The sequence below is a fragment of the Nyctibius grandis genome, chromosome 5 (genome assembly GCF_013368605.1).
Source record: "Nyctibius grandis isolate bNycGra1 chromosome 5, bNycGra1.pri, whole genome shotgun sequence".
NCBI lineage: Eukaryota > Metazoa > Chordata > Aves > Nyctibiiformes > Nyctibiidae > Nyctibius > Nyctibius grandis.
Genome location: NC_090662.1, coordinates 16,249,563 through 16,266,677, shown reverse-complemented (window position 1 = coordinate 16,266,677; position 17,115 = coordinate 16,249,563). Strand labels below are relative to the sequence as shown.

Sequence of the window (17,115 nt, the reverse complement as noted above, 5' to 3'; positions counted from 1 at the left end):
CAATATACTACACTTTCAAAGGATTTTCTTTGAACATTCAATTTCCAGATGTCTGTAAGCTTTTATATAAAGAAAATCCTCTAATCTGGAGTCACAGTTGATACATTAATCATGCTCATAATGGTCAGAGGAAGCTGGTCAAAACCTTGATACCTGAACTGTTCTCCCTGTATAGGTTTGAAAGTGTGAGATAAGAAATTCTTCTGTGTTGTTTTCCTTTGGGGGAGGCTTCAGTTGTTTTAGATCTCCCCCTTTTCTTCCCTATTACTGCTGCTGTTTGCCATCTCTTCCCTATAACGAAGGAAGCTGTTACCTGGGCCTCTGCTGCAGGTCACTGGTAGAGTCAAAGCTGTCTGTCAACTTAGTCTCAATTTCCCTTCCCTTCCACCCCCCATCAGCCAAAGATCAGTCTGAGTAAGGAAATCCCTTGGGAGCGAGTGGAAAGGTAGAAGCCAGTTCTTCACCCAGGGTAAGTGAGGAGTTGTCCATGTGGCACAAGATGAACAAACCATCTGTAAATGAGAGCAGGAACATTAGCTGAAAGGGGGTTCACATTTCTTCTCACCCAGGCAAGAAGGTTAAGTGGCCATGGCCCAGCTAGGCTGTGCTTGTACTAGCATCTGTTAACCTACAAGTATCAATGAATGTGAAATCTAAGCATCACGTGCCTTTGTAGCATGTTGTTTATACCAGGTAGTTTGTGCTACGTCTTGCAGGCATGTTCAAGTGAGTTCAATGTCAGACCTGATCTATAAAACTCGATAAGGAAAGGGGTAGAATGCATTGGCTCAGGCTTGGCCAACAGTTCACATGGCTTCAGGCTTGGTCAGCGTCTGGACAGAACTTGATCAGAGTCCAGGTGGAGTTTACCTATGTTTGCCTTTTCAAAAGACAGTGTTGATAAGCAGAGTCCACATCCAGGCCCCGTCAAGTCTGGTTTCTTATGATACTCTTGGACCTTATGCTTAAGAGGAGGGTATACGAAATCCCTTTTCTTACTTTCTTTTGTTGCCTTCAGTTACTTCTGAGATGCTTAAGGGAGAATTTCATTCATTACAATCCTTTATGCTCCCTGGGTACCCCTTTTAACTGCTTCCAGGAGAACCTGGAAAATACAGATGTCCTTTTGTGCACAGTCACTCTCTGAAAGGATATGATGACTACTGCTGAAATCCACAGGATTGTCACATGTTGAGGGGGTGTTTGTTCAGGATACAAAGCTTCCAAAGGGTTCCCTTAAGGGAAAGTTATGGTGGTAGGGCCTGAGATTTGTTTCACTTGGCTTCTTGGATGAGGCTAAGCTGGTACCATTAGAATGATGGAAACTCACTGATGAGATCTCTACTAGGGAAATCTCTGCTAAAAGTGTAGTGGGAAGGTGTTCAGAGCATACCCTCAAAAGGTTATGGCTCTGCCCTCACCTCTCCTGTTGGCTGGCATCTGTCAGGCATTCGGACTCTGAGAGTACCTGTGAAGAGACAGACTGCATGTGACTAAATGGATAAACAAAATACTAGTATGCTCTTTTGTTTACATTAGCTACCCATTTGCCACTATCTGAAGTTGGAATTGTCTCTTTTTTTTTTTTTTTTCTTATGAAACTTTAATTTTGCCTTAACTGTCCCTTAAAAAATGTGGCTTGACACCAGTAGCTTCTGAAACAGTCCTGTTCAGTGTTACTGTGGCATTTCTTTTTAATGCAGGAGGCTGAGACTGCACAAAAGATTACCAGATTTCTGACAATGTTGATTTTTGAAACTCTGCACTGTTCCCCGTAGATTGTGTCCTTCCATTCTGCTTCTCACCTTCCTTTTTTCTGGATGGATGGGATTTTGCTATTTGACCCACTCTGAAGTTTTCTCACCCACTTCTCTTAGTAAAATGCTTCAGAGACAGGAGTTCAAACACTCTCTTATTGGGGCTATAACCATCATTTCAGGCTGTTATAAGGGTAACAGGTCAGGGAAAGAAATCTTGGCCATTTATGAGCATGACTAAACTAGCACCCATTACTCCAGGCTAGAGGATGTCATGTTTGTCTGGATAGAATGAGAGTAGGGGGGAATGATGCAGTAAGTTTTAACTTGATTGTTGATAGCAGGGCAGTTCACGTTGATCTGTACCTGCCTGAGAAGGTGGCAAAGCAAACTTTTTGAGCAGCTTTATGTATTTCCATTTCCCATCTGAAATTGCTGATCTAATTCTAGTCAATGTGATTTTCAGGAGAACTGCTCTGTTGAAGTCATTGGTCAAAGTGGGTAATAACTTTCTGGAGTTGATGAGTGAGACGACTGCTTTGTTTCAGGATACATGCTGTGCTTTGAGGTCTTCTCATAATTCTGAGAAATCAGAAGACTCTGGAATATTCCCGTGAAGTCTTTTGTTTTCTTCAGAGCTCTGATTGTCTGGGCATTGCATTACTGTGCTACCCTGGTTTGGGAAGTATACATGCTGGCATGATAATAGTTTTACAGGAAAAACTTTCTATAATTATGCCATGCTCTAATCACAAATAAAAATGCAAAGAGCGTGCCAAGTATTGACAGAATCGTTACATATATCTCCTGGAAACTGAATGTTAGTTGGTTAATTGTCTGTAAAAGCATCTTGTTTAAGTAGTATAATATTTTTATGGAAAAATGGTATGGCCTAAAAGTATGCTCCGTCATAATTTTTTTTTTCTTATTAGATTGTGGAGGGAATGAAGAAGAATAAATGGAGTATTGAGAATATTGCCTTTGGATCTGGTGGAGCTTTGTTGCAGAAACTAACCAGAGATCTCTTAAACTGTTCCTTCAAATGCAGTTATGTGGTGACCAACGGTCTTGGGGTATGTCTTTATACTACTTCTACCATTATGTTTTCAATAGAGGCCTCCCCACTTGAAAACCTGTTTGACGTTTCCCATTACCACCATCTGCATTAGGTACACAAGCCCCAGAAAGCCCCTTCCTTTTAAAAAAATACTCTTCTCATTTTAGGTAAATGTCTTCAAGGATCCGGTTGCAGATCCGAACAAAAGGTCAAAGAAAGGACGACTGTCATTGCACAGGACACCGGCTGGAGATTATGTGACGCTTGAAGAAGGCAAGGGAGATTTTGAAGAGTATGGACAGGTATGAATTTTCAAAATGTATTACATTATTCTTCATGCAAAAACAGACTGAGAAAAGGCAGGTTATAACTTTATTTCAGAATTCTTTTTTGATAGACCTTTTGTTCAGCTCCCATCTTATTATCTCAGAAGTGTCCCCAGTGCCAAATTCAGTAACAGCAGAATGTTAGAATGCCAGTAGAATGTTCAGGCTTTACAATCAGACATCTTTCTATTTTGTTTGTCTTCAGAAGCAAGAGAACATTGCTGCTTTTTCCCAAAGCTAATGTCTCAATGTTGCAGAATACATGCTAGCCAAGTAGTTTTGTATGGGCTATATTGCACAATTTGAGTAGTGACCTGAGTTGGAGGTGGGAGAGGGACAGACGTAACTAAAACTTGTTTCTACTTCCCCATTGAGATTTTAAAATAGTTCCTTCAGGTGTTAATGCTGTGTATGTGGAGTAGTTGCCCAATTTTCAAAGATGTACATTTAAACCAGGAATTCAGTTTCCCTGTTAATTCTGTACAATTGCAAAATGAAATGCTATTTCACTAAAATAAGCACAGAGTTTATGCCCATCTCAGGCTTTCAGTTTGATATCTCTTACGTTTTCAGTGTGCAAGCAACTGCATGTTGAGTCTCTTCCTGAATTAAGAGGATTGAAAACAAGTTATCAAGTTGCACTTCAGCCATTAGAAGCTGGACGTTTCTTGAGTTTTCTGGTACACAGAAGCACATCTCCGTGCTGTTAGGCAGAGGGGTTCTACTAGGCATAGTTTTATGCAACAGTAAGCATAAAACTGAGATCTCGGAAATTTCAAGACAGTGTGTTATATACACTGTAGATAATGTGCTCTAGAAGCAAAGATCTAAGAAAAAAGACTTTCAAAGTTATATATACACATATGCATGTATATATGTTTGAACATTCATATATATATATATATATATATGTGTGTGTAGAGAAGGAGGGACCTAATGGTGAGAAATCTCTTCAAAAAATCATAAGACTGTGGCTTTGAAGTTACGCAACATACAATTCCTTCATTTTTGACAGGTGAAATAATTCATTAAGCAATTTTCTGTCCTGGGATATTAGAGGGGGTTATTTGTGCAGTACAGGTGCTGGGGCTCCCTGGGAAATGACACAGAAATATACTCTTTTGTGGGCCCATTTCCCTAAAGCCACAGGTCCTTGCAATACGTCATCAAGCTTAGCAACTGCTCAGCACTGCTTTTGTGCTCACTTTTCAGTACAAAGCTGTGCTTATTGCCCTTTCACTGTGCTGTTTGCGAGCACTTCTTGATACACTGTTTTACAAAATATATGTGTAAAGAGCACTGTGAAGAAAATTTTTTTTAGGGTTTTTTTTTTTTTCATAGTTGCTCTAGAGGAAATAAAGATTTCATTTAAACCTCTGTAATTTAATTGTATTTAATTGGTTGAGTGTCACCTTTCTTACTGGCTGCTTTAGCAAGGTATATTTAGCATGTGTGTATTTGGATTTGGCCAGATGTAGACAACTCAGCACAAAGCTTCTGCATGTGCACAGGATGGCCTAGATCCTTTCTTCTATCTAACCATTAGTGAAAGGTGTCAGAAGAAGCTGTAAAGATTTAGTATCTTGACAGTATAAAGCCCTGGTCTTACCAGGCTTGATTTGAGTGCTCGCTTTTGAGTTTGTGTAACTTATGTTGTTTGTTCATTTGCCAAATCTCTCTTGCTAAAACAGTGGTGTTTCTTGCAGGATCTTCTTCATACGGTATTTAAGAACGGAAAGGTAATGAAGTCATATTCATTTGATGAAGTAAGACAAAATGCCAGCCTGAAGAACAGTGAACTAGAAACGGCGTCTCACTAAGTTTCATTCCATGTCTGTGTCCATGTGTGTGTAACAAGAACGTACTGCATAACTACTGGGTTTATTGTACAGATTTGTGTGTTTGTGTTCTATGACATTGTAGCCAAATTATTTGTTGGTTTATGGACATACTGCCCTATCTTTTTCCAGCCTTTAGAAAAGATGAAATCAGGAAATGGTACTTACATTGTAAAACATATTTAATCCTAAAGTGTGCTTTTTAGGGCCCTTTGCCAGTAGTGATTCAATCTGGTATTGATCTTTTCACAAATGAGACAGAGCTGAGAAACTTTTTTATATATAACAGAATATCACAAAATGGATTTACATAAAATTGTCATGATTGCTTTATGTTTATATTTAACTTGTATTTTTGTACAAACAAGACTGTGTAAAATATATTTAAAGTTTCAATAATTAAGTCTTTCCAACTTTTCATGATTTTTATGAGCACAGACTTTCAAGAAAATATTTGGGGTGGGGGGGAAATCCATTGCCTTTTGTCCATTAATCAGCAAATAAAACATGGCCTTAAAGTTTGTTGTGACATTGTACCGTTTGATGACTAAAGCAGGACTCGTATCTCCTTCAGATCCCATAGAATTGCTGACCTCACCATTTCTTGTAGTTGTCTCTATTAGTAAATCTGCATTAAAGAAAATTACTGTTCTTACTAGAAGGTTTAGGTACTACAGACCTTGCTGGCACGGTAAGGCATGTGAATGAAATGCCAAATTTGAAAGGATTCTCTACTGCAACTTAATTTGCCAAGTGTATCCCACTTGGCATATGCACCTCAATATTTTAAGACTAAAGTTTTTAAGAGATCTCCTCTTCCACTATAGAATATATGTGTAAAATACTGAAATATGGAAGCGGTGTATTTTAAAGTAATTACACTTCTGGGTTTATTTTTCATATACTGTAAGTGACATGACTTTAAAGCAAAATACTGGACTGGGTAGTGCACTTTTTTACTTTTTTGTATTTTTTTCATTGATTTGCCTTTTGTCAGACTGGATGTTAAATTGTAAAAATGTTTAACTATTTTTGTTAACAACTTTAATAAAACTTTATGCTAGCCAAACTCCTACATGAATGGCAGACCTGTTTCCCCTTCTCGCCGCGTCTCATTGGGGCGAGGAAGGGCTTTTATTTTGCAGAGGGTAACTGTAAAACAAGATTTGAGAGAGACTTTTGAACTGTCTGCACTTGATTGTATTTGCTCTCTGCATATGCTTGATTTTTGAATATCTGCTGGAAAACAAAACTGTTGAGGATTTTATTTGAGAAGCTATGTAGTAACCTCTGAAATGTTTGATAGTACTGTAGTATGGCTCTCACTAGAAAAGTACCTCCCTTACTTAAAAACAAAAAGCAACAGCAAAAAGCAAATGGCTCCTGTGTTATACTGGTGATCAGCTATCAGCCAATGTCTTAGTATACTGATGTAATTAATGCTTCTAATTAGTAAATGATGTTACAGAAAAATGTTAGGGGTCCTCTAAAATAATTTAAGCCTACAAAATTTTATAAAACATGCTTTTAAAGGAAGATTGAAAAGCCATACTTCATTGTTCTTATTCTCTCACCAAAAAGGGCCACATCAAAGCACCCGTAATGTTTCCGGAGTTTGTGGTTTAGACATTTACGCCCAGTCTCAATAGTTCTTGTTAATAAAAACTTGTTTCCACTTGTAGTGTGTGTAATTATACATTTAAGTGATGTATTGTTTCAAAAATAGTGCTTTAGTAAGACTCCAAATGCTGACCTTTCACACTGAGGAGCTGCCTTCCCTTTGCTGTTAATGATATTGTTTGTATTTGGCCAGGAAAGATTTTAAATCTGGACCTAGATCAGTAGCAGGTAAATAGTATAGAGCCTATTTCACTCCTCCACATGTGTACTAGGGAATTTTATGATGTATGGTTTAAAAAACAATAAAGTAAATGCTGCTTTCATTCTGTACCAATAAAAATTTTGATAACTATTGACTACCCATAACTGATATTTTTGTACTTGAGAACTGAGGATATACTGTGGAAGCACTGTTTTCTTGTGTACCATGAAATACATTAGTAATTGTTCAGTATTGTCTAAAACGTCTAGCTTATTAGTTGGAGACTTGAAGCAAATTGTCTACTTGCGCATGTCACTTTCAGAAAGTTGTCACGTCACTCATTTTATTAAATGTTAATATCTTTAAAAGGAAAAAAAAAAAAAAAAAGAAAAAGAAGACCACCTGGTGCTATTCAGACCTGAATACATGTCTCTCTGTGTTTGGCGGTTTGACATTCTAGGCATCAAGGAGTTGACAGAAATTACTGCAGTGCTTGAACCATACGATATCCTAATTCTTCCACATGAAAGCAAACAGCATGTTTAAGTTTGCTTTAAATTACTAGATTTGTAGTCATTGATATATTTTAATTACCCCCATTTCATAATATAATACAGTATTTGTATTTAAAAAATAGGAATTGGGAGTTTTGTGTTTATACTCTTATTTGTAACCATATTTAGCATAAGAAATGGATTTTATAAGACTTATTTTTTTTCTTGAGCTGCATGATTATGAAAAGATGCTTTTTTGGTACTTTGAAAGATCTGAGGAGAGAACAGAAGAGTACTTAACTGTTTGGTTTGCCAAAATCAAAACAAAGTTTAAACAGTTTTTTCTTATAGGTTTTTACATTCCTTCTTAACCTGTTTAGTGAAGAATAAACAATTCCTCACTTAAATCCTCTGTTAAAGTAATTTTAATGTACATGACATCAACTACCAGTATGTAATACACATGGAAATAAAGTTTAGTTCTGGCAGTGAAAATAATAGCCATTTGACTGTGTCTTAAAGTTGCGATGTTGGGCATCGGCTTTTACTCCTGTGCTCTTTGTTGCCAAACACAGACCGGAGCAGAGCTGGGCTGTCCTTACAGGCCTCTCAGGAGGGGAGCTGCTCAGCTGGTTTGCATGCTCTTTGTGGTTAAGTGATTGAATTTACAGTCAGCTCAGTTCTAGAGGAGAGGAGGGGGTCTTTTTCAGGGTGTGAGCACATCTGTGCTTCAGCATCTTGTGTGTTTGTGCTTAAAAATGAAGCACTTAGAGGATAACTCTATTCAATTCTATTGATATTTCACATAATCCTTTCTCAAATAAGGATTCATTATTTAAGTTTTACCTCTAAAGCTACTAAAAGTGCTTGTTTAAAAGCAAATTAACCAAAGATGTCGCAACCTTCGGTTCACTTCAGTATCTGTCAAAAAATGTCAGCATTTCAACAGAGAGAACATCTCATGTCCCTTTGGACAGGGTTTTCAAAAGTGTAACTTCTTCCAGTTACATCTCCTACATAACTTTAAATTGCAGGGGGTACCTGACAAACACAGACACTGTTAGTGTGGGTGTATAAGGCACAGTGTAAAGATTATTTGCCATCGTTTGTTGCTGGTCCCTTCAAGTCATACTCTAGTGTGAAAAGGGGCTCCTGTAGCTTACAATAATGGCCTCTTAGCACTTGAATTTAAAGTCTCTGTTACGTTATCTTTACAGTGAACGTGCACAGCTTCAGTGGTAGGCAAGCCTCTTCCTCCTTTCCACGCTGGTAAAAACCTCCAGCTACAACCCTGCAGCTTTTCTCACTCTAATCAGCCTTTGCGCAAGGTAAAAATGGTTCTTAATGGTGAGTGTGTATTAGTGGGCTTCCAGCTCATCCCGCAAAGGCGTCTGCAGGGAAATCCCAGTCCTCAGACTGTGCAGGAGAAGGCAAGGGACTCACAAATGTATCTCTTCTGATGTTCTCTAATCCTACTGTAATAAATAAAATGTATCTGTGCTGAGCTGCTGAAGGCAGGAAATGAGGATGCATTTGAGCAATGGTAATTGCATCTCTACCTGGTAATGTAAGTTTGAGTCTCTCTCTGTGCATGACAGCCCCATCAGGGTCCTGTAGGTGCACACCTGCTCTGTGAAATTTGTACACACTTCAGTGAAAGATAATCCTCTTGTCTTAAGCCTGGTGGATAGAGGCACCTTATGTGCAGAGCTGTGTGCCTTCTAAATAACCTGCTGATCAGAAATAAGGAAATACTGAGATTAAAGATGCTCTGTAAAGTCACACTTGCTGAAATCACGGTTGTCTGCCATGGATGTTATGTTCATTTTTTCCCTGTTTTACTGATAGTAGCACAGCTGACCTTGTTAGAGATTTTAAAACATCCTTCACAGTTATCTAAAGATGTTTGGTTTTAATTCATGGTAAGGGATGAAAAGCACTTGGCGGTAGGGCATTTCCAAAAAGTGTTTTCCTGTGGCACAGTATTTTGTTGAAAGGTACCCTGATTTCTGCTGTAACATAACCCAGAGCAATTCAACAGCTATGAGAGTGAAGTGAGCAGGATTCTTCTCAAGTAACACATCTTGTTCCACATCAGTTCCTTACTAATCTTCATCTGAGTACTCCTAGCTGCTTTTTGAATAGAATTTCTAGAATTTTGAATTTATGGAGAGGTTTCCTGGAATCAGAATTGCAGTCTCCTGTCCTGCTCCTGGCTGGAGCAGAGAGGTCTCTTAAGGACGGATAGGGAGCCAGCATGCCTCCAGCAATGTTTTTACTTCCCTCTTAATACAACTTGTTGAAGTAGAAGGGCAAGTTTATTGTTTGTTTACCTTTGAGGCAAAAAATCAGAAAATTGGGGTTCTATAACTCCTTTATTTCCAGCAATTTAGATTGTATGTAAATCAGTGCAAGCTGTTTCTCAATCACTGGGTATATTTACACAAGCACACTCTAATTTATTTGTATATGTAACTATTTACATTTTCTTATGCTTCATTAATTCATATTGGTCTATGAGATTTGAAGATCCAATTCTTGGTGGTTTTCCCTATGCTTGTGTCAAGTAAACATACTGTATGTGGCCAGGTAATTATAAATTATTGAAAATGGCTTCAGAATTTTCTATAATTACAGTACTTAAGAAATTTGAGTGGGTAGTTAAAGAATGCATGGAAGGATCTGAGGGCTGGACATTTTTACTTCTTTGTCACTAGTTTAGGTTATTAGTGTAGCTATTTAAAGCTTTCACACCAGCTCTTTTATATGAAAGGAGATGAGGAAAATTATTTTATAATGACTGAGTATTCATATCACCAAAAGATTCATAAAAGTAATACACATGTCAGACCAACTGTATGGACTCTGAGCCTTATATTTTCTAAGGTAAAGCAAACATCAGCCTCAAACTTCCTTCCCTTTCCCACAAAAGGGAGAAGAAAAAAGCTGTTTTCTCAGAGCATTTGGGATGCATTTTCCTCAGCTTTCTGAATGTAAAGAACAAGGGTTGGAGTGATCTTCCCTTTCAAGAGAGTTTTCCCTATTCCAGAAGATGCTACCCTATTTTAAGCATAAGGAATTGCGTCTCGTTGTTGGACGTGTCGGAAGGATGACATACCCCAGCAATTTAAGTGGATAATCTCTGGGTGAAATGGCTTTGGGCAGAGATATGTCTGTAAGTCCCAGAAAGGTCAGAGCATGACAACTAATCTCCCACCGGTGAGGGTGCCTTCCCATGATTTCTGTCTCAGCTGAGCAGGTTCAAGTCTATCCTATAATCTGCTGTGAAAACATTGAGGCTGTTCAACCAAAACAGAGTGTTGCCCTGTCCCTGTGATAACAAAGCAGTGTGTCTCTTGATGTGCCCCAGTCTAACCTTAATCCATTTTTCAAGGCTTGTAGCTACTTGTGAAGCCAAATGCCGGTGACAAACTTCATTAAAGCTGCTGTTCTTCCCACACGCTGTGGGCTTTGCAGCTTTACCTCCAGCACTGTTGCTTGAAGACCATCATTTGCTTTTATTGCAACTATAAATCTGCAGAAGATAAAAAGGAAGATTTCACCTCTGTACAAGGTTTTGCAATCTTTGCACTTTCAGACAAAAGCAAATAGATTCACACGCTAAAACCAAAAGAGATAGCTGTTCCTTTGCTGCCTTTCGTGTCCTGAGTTGTGACCATGAAAATGTTAATAGACACGTGAGAATCTGGCAAAACTAAGAATCTGTTGCCTTAAAAATTGATTTCCTTATAAAAGCCATATACTGGAACATACACTTCGAATGTTTATAGTAAGTGATAGAACATGGCTGAATATCAAACACTTTAGCTTGGTTTCTGCAGGTGCTTCTTGACTCACCAGCCTCAGACAGATTCCACACGGTTTACACACAGTTAATCCCATAGACAGAGAGACTGTGCTGGCACGCAGCATAGCAGGACAAAGCACTCAAGTATATAGAGACCACGATGCTGGGTCTTGTGTCTGCTGAGAAAGTCCAGCGCTATACGAAATAGCAACATGTCCTGCTGACATCCTGAACCCTGGTGTTAAAAAAGCATTTTTGTTGGATTTGGTGAGCCTAGTTCAGCTCCAGTTCTGCTTACAGCCATGGAGACTATTCCCATGGCTGTTTTGTTGTAAGAAAGCATGTACATGTTCTATCCCTGGTCTATCTTTTACAGCCCATACTAGGTTAGGCAAGACCTGGACAGAGTTTCGTTAATTTCTTCCATGTTACAACGGGATCCTGCCCAAAGGCGTTTTGAGACAAGAACCCATATGGTTATTGAACATGTAGTGTGCAGCAAACCAGCGTGAGAAGAGGGAATGACTTTGCTGGTTGTGTATGACTGTAAATAATAATTCCTTCCCGAGTCAATTGATCAGACACAAATGCTGTCACTGACATGGTTGTTATAACACTGCAGCAAAGGCAAGGGTGTTGAGACGCGTGTTGGCTAAGGCTGCCTCTGGTTCTCTTTGAACTAATTTCTTTATCCACTACAAGGCCAAGTGCAAGGTCCTGCACATGGGTCGGGGCAATCCCAAGCACAAATACAGGCTGGGCGGACAGTGGATTGTGAGCAGCCCTGAGGAGAAGAACTCGGGGGTGATGGTTGATGAGAAGCTCAACATGAGCCAGCAATGTGTGCTTGCAGCCCAGAAAGCCAACCGTATCCTGGGCTGCATCAAAAGCAGCATGGCCAGCAGGTCAAGGAAGGGGATTCTGCGCCTCTGCTCCGCTCTTGTGAGACCCCACCTGCAGTGCTGTGTCCAGCTCTGGGGCCCCCAACATAAGAAGGACATGGAGCTGTTGGAGCGAATCCAGAGGAGGGCCACGAAAATGATCAGAGGCTGGAACACCTCTCCTATGAAGACAGGCTGAGAGAGCTGGGGCTGTTCAGCCTGGAGAAGAGAGGGCTCTGGGGAGACCTCATAGCAGCCTTCCAGTACCTGAAGGGGGCCTACAGGAAAGCAGGAGAGGGGCTTTTTAAAAGGGCATGTAGTGACAGGATGAGGGGGAATGGTTTTAAACTGAAAGAGGGTAGATATAGATTAGATATCTATTTCCCATGGAAATAGATAGCTTTAATTGAAGAATTCGGCTTCAGTGCAAAAGCATGAAGGTGGAGATCAACCCAAACGAGAGCAGTCATACATAGAGCTGTGCGTTCCTGGGGGAATACTCTGCTCTTCTCTGTATTCATAAGACGAGGTTCTCAGCTGAGCAGATACTACCAAAATTGGATATAAGGAAGAAACTTTTTATAATGATGGTGGTGAAGTACTGGACCAGGTTGCCCAGAGAAGTTGTGAATGCCCCATCATTGGAAGTGTTCAAGGTCAGGTTGGATGGGGCTTCGAGCAACCTGGTCTAGTGGAAGGTGTCCCTGCCCATGGCAAGGGGGTTGGAACTCTATGATCTTTAAGGTCCCTTCCAACCCAAACCATTCTATGATTCTATGATACTCTCTGAAAGCACATGGAATGTGGAAAGCACCACTGTCACCAAGCAGCCATGAGTAATTTTCCTGCAATGGGGTAAAGCTCTGCATTACAGTCCCTGTTCTTTCTTAACATTTGAATTGCCTGGGGGTTGGTGGGTTGGTTTGTTTTTAGTGCTATTGAGCTTTGTACTGACAATTTTATGAGGCTGTTTTTTTTTATAACCTGAGTATTTTCTATTTAAGTGGTAGTAGATGAATCATAACACATCATCCCATGCGTGAGGTGAGGATTATTTTTTCCTGTACAGATCAGTTTATGTTTATGCTGAATTTCATCTCGCATTTTAATTTGCAGTCATTGTGTTTCATAAGGCCCTTTTGCAATTCTTCACAATCAGCTCCCATCTTACTCAGCACCTCCAGCAAACTGTCACTTACTTACTCATCCTTCTCTAGATTGTTTAATAACATGTTGAGCAGCATGAGTTCCAGCACAGATCACTAACTGGAGTTTCACACTAACTGGAGTTTCACACTCTCTGTGAAAGATGAGTATTTTTCCTACTAAGTTTTCTATCCTTTGATCAGCATAGTATCCATGTGAGGACCTCCCCTCATGTCTCAAAACTTCTTAGCTTCTTTCAAGACATGATTAGAAACCTTGTTAAATGCCTTTTTGAGATTAAAGAAGGTTATATTAAAAGGGTCTCCCTTATCCACACACCCATTGACTCCTTCAAAGGACTTCAGAGAAAGTGACTTTCTCTTGCACATGTCATGTGGAGTCTTTCCCAGGACCTTAAATTCATTCCTACCACTGCAATTTCAAAGCCAAGTTTGTCCATCTTCAGCATCCAGCCCCCTGCTTTTTATATGCCTTTGTCCGCAAGATCAGAAGTATTTTAAAAATTTGGAAAATCTGACTCCAGACGACTCAGGGAATTTGTGAAATGGATCCTTGTTCTCCTGCTGTCTTTGCCATGTTGCAATACAGTTCTCAGTGGTGAACGGCACAGCAATGCTAACAAGATTTTGCAGTTTTATTCATATGTTGACAGTCGCCTATTTCAGTGGAGTACCTTGGGATAAGAACAACGGCAGCCATTAGGACAAATCTGTTCTTCAGGTTTGAACTGAAGAGGGACACTTAGTAAGTGACGGACCAGCTTCTGGGAGGCTTGTTACCCAGTGATGCTTCTCAAGGACTCGCACAAGCAGGAAAGCTGGACGTTGTAAACCAGACAGCCTCACCAGCCACTTCACAAGGAATTTGATCTGAACTAGAGGCAGAGAGAACCTCGTTTGCACAGTGCTCCTCCTTGGACTCTGTTGTGGCTTAACCCGGCAGGCAGCTAAACACCACACAGCCCTTCGCTCGCTCCCCACCAGTGGGATGGGGGAGACAATCGGAAAAAAGATAAAACTTGTGGGTTGAGATAAAGACAGGTTAATAGGACAGAAAAGGAAAATAATAATAGTAATAAAAGAATGTACAAAACGAGTGATGCACAATGCAATTGCTCAGCACCCGCTGACCGATGCCCAGCCAGTCCCTGAGCAGCCACCGCTGCCCCCCAGCCAACTCCCCCCAGTTTTATTGTTCAGCAGGTTCAGCATGAAGTCACAGGGCATGGACCATCCCTGTGGTCAGCTGGGGTCAGCTGTCTCAGCTGTGTCCCCTCCCAGCTTCTTGTGTCCCCCCGGCCTCCTTGCTGGCAGGGCAGTGCGAGCAGCTGAAGAGTCCTTGACTCGGTGTAAGCACTGCTGGGCAACAACTGAAACATCAGGGGGTTATCAGCATCCTTCTCATCCTAAATCCAAACCACAGCATTACACCAGCCACTAGGAAGAAAATTAACTGTCCCAGCCGAAACCAGGACAGACTCTAAAAAAGTTCATGTATTCAACAAGGGATTCTGTGTTAAACCAGACTCCAGAGTACTTGGGAAACTGAGGCTAGAAAATGCGTGTAGCCGTGTTGATTATTTTGTCTAAATATCTATCTTACACTGCCTCAGTAAAGAGCCATTTATTTTAAACCCCTGTATAAGGCTCTGTGGACATGCATCATGTCCTGAAAAAAATGGATATATAGACCTGGTCATCTCTATACCTGAAACGAGGTTATATTGAAGCTACTGAGGTGCCTCTGGCATATTTGCTGGGCATGAAGTGAGCACTGGCAATTGGTCTTTTACATACACTGACTGTATATATTTTACAGACACAAACAGGCAATCTAGCTATATATGAACAGACACATGTATATAGATGTGTATATACTCTATCTACTGAAGGAAATGTCCATAAAGACTAATGGCATTCTAACAGTGATCTTTCATGGGCTCTGATCTTTCACAAACTCTGCATACAGGGATCCTTGCCCTATTTCTTCCTGATAGCTTCGTTTTATACGTGAAAGGGTTGTGTAAGCAGCCTTTTCAGCTACCACCTGACTGGCAGCTTATGCTGAAATGATCATCTATGATTACTTCTAAATCTGTCTCTGAATTATTGCTTGCCAAGACAGTCTGCGTGTCTGTCTCTGCGGTTGTGTAAGTTGGTATTTAGCTACCTGTCAGTGGCTGTCATGGGACTGTGACCAGGCAAGTAAGGTTTGTGTAACAGTAACCTGTCTTTGTCCCTCTTTATTACCCTCCAATTTATGACTTCCACAGGCTTTACCAGCAGAAGTTTTATGTCATTGTCTAGTTCACTGATGAACAAACTGAATTGTGGCAAAAAGACCCCCTCAGCCCTTTGGCATTGCTGCTAAACGTGGTTGTGCTTGTTGGTGACTCCTAATGATCGATATTTTGAGATCAGTGAAAAAAAACAGTTTTTGATCCACATAGTTAATTACCTGGTAATTCTATATTATACAAGTTTTTAAAATCCAATACAGTGCTGTACTAATGCCCTAGAGGAATTAACATGGCATTATGATGGTTTTCTTTACCCAACAGACCTGCAATCCCATCGTTAAAAGGACACTAGCCCTATTTAGTTCCCTTTGTCCCTACTGGCCAGTGAAGTGCTCTGAACTGAAAGGTCATAGACCATCTCAGAATCACAGAATCACAGAATCAATTAGGTTGGAAGAGACCTCTGGGATCATCGAGTCCAACCATTGCCCTGACACCACCCTGTCAACTAGACCATGGCACTAAGTGCCATGTCCAGTCTTTTCTTAAACACATCCAGAGATGGTGACTCCACCACCTCCCTGGGCAGCCCGTTCCAATGTCTAATGACCCTTTCTGAAAAGAAATGCTTCCTAATGTCCAACCTGAACCTCCCCTGGTGAAGCTTGAGGCTATGTCCTCTTGTCCTATTGCTAGTTGCCTGGGAGAAGAGGCCAACTCCCACTCCACTACAACCTCCCTTCAGGTAGTTGTAGACTGCAATAAGGTCACCTCTGAGCCTCCTCTTCTCCAGGCTAAACAACCCCAGCTCCCTCAGCCGTTCCTCGTAGGTCAGACCCTCCAGACCCTTCACCAGCTTGGTCACCCTCCTCTGGACTCGCTCCAACACCTCAACATCTTTCTTGAAGTGCAGGGCCCAGAACTGAACACAGTATTCAAGGTGCGGCCTTACCAGTGCCGAGTACAGAGGGACGATCACTTCCCTAGACCGGCTGGCTACACTATTCCTAATAGAGGCCAGGATGCCATTGGCCTTCTTGGCCACCTGGGCACACTGCTGGCTCATGTTTAGCTGTCTGTCGATCAGCACCCCCAGGTCTCTTTCCGCTGGGCCGCTTTCTAACCACTCTTCCCCCAGCCTGTAGAGCTGCATGGGGTTGTTGTGGCCAAAGTGTAAGACCCAGCACTTGTTCTTGTTGAACCTCATGCCGTTGGTCTTGGCCCATCTATCTAACCTGTCCAGATCCCTGTGTAGGGCCTTCCTACCCTCCAGCAGATCGACACTCCCACCCAGCTTGATGTCATCTGCAAATTTGCTGAGGGTGCATTCAATCCCTACGTCTAGATCATGGATCTAGACCCATCCTAGATCTCCTCCTCCCTTTAGCTGGGAGCAGGAAGTGCTGGCAGCCAAATCCTGGTTTCTGCTGCAATCCCTAAAGACGAGAGGAAATACCTTTAGGTAAGGAATGTGCTGGGAATATTTGGCTGGAGAAAACACAGCCCCAGGAGGAGACGTGGGACCTGTGTGTTAGGTAGGTAAAGTCACACGAGAAGCAGGGACCATCACCCTGGGGACTGTCCTGCCCGGCACAGCCCAGACCTGGCAGCTCATCCATCCCTGGGCTGTGTTGGACCAAATGTGCTGAGCCACAAGATGGGGGCTCCAGCTGAGCTGCAATGAGGCTCCTGGGCCATGGGCTGGCGGCGAGGGGAGGTCCCAGGT

General features: G+C 41.2%; 1 protein-coding gene across 1 annotated transcript in view; it reads left to right on the top strand.

The window, feature by feature from the left end:
* Window positions 1-7,792, top strand: part of NAMPT (nicotinamide phosphoribosyltransferase) — a 39,553-nt gene extending 31,761 nt beyond the window's left edge. Inside the window, exons 9-11 of the mRNA XM_068400900.1 lie at window positions 2,690-2,830; window positions 2,982-3,116; window positions 4,847-7,792. Coding sequence (XP_068257001.1) covers window positions 2,690-2,830; window positions 2,982-3,116; window positions 4,847-4,960 — 390 coding nt within the window. The 3' untranslated portion in view covers window positions 4,961-7,792. The remainder of the gene's footprint in view (window positions 1-2,689; window positions 2,831-2,981; window positions 3,117-4,846) is intronic.
* Window positions 7,793-17,115: the final 9,323 nt, after the last annotated feature.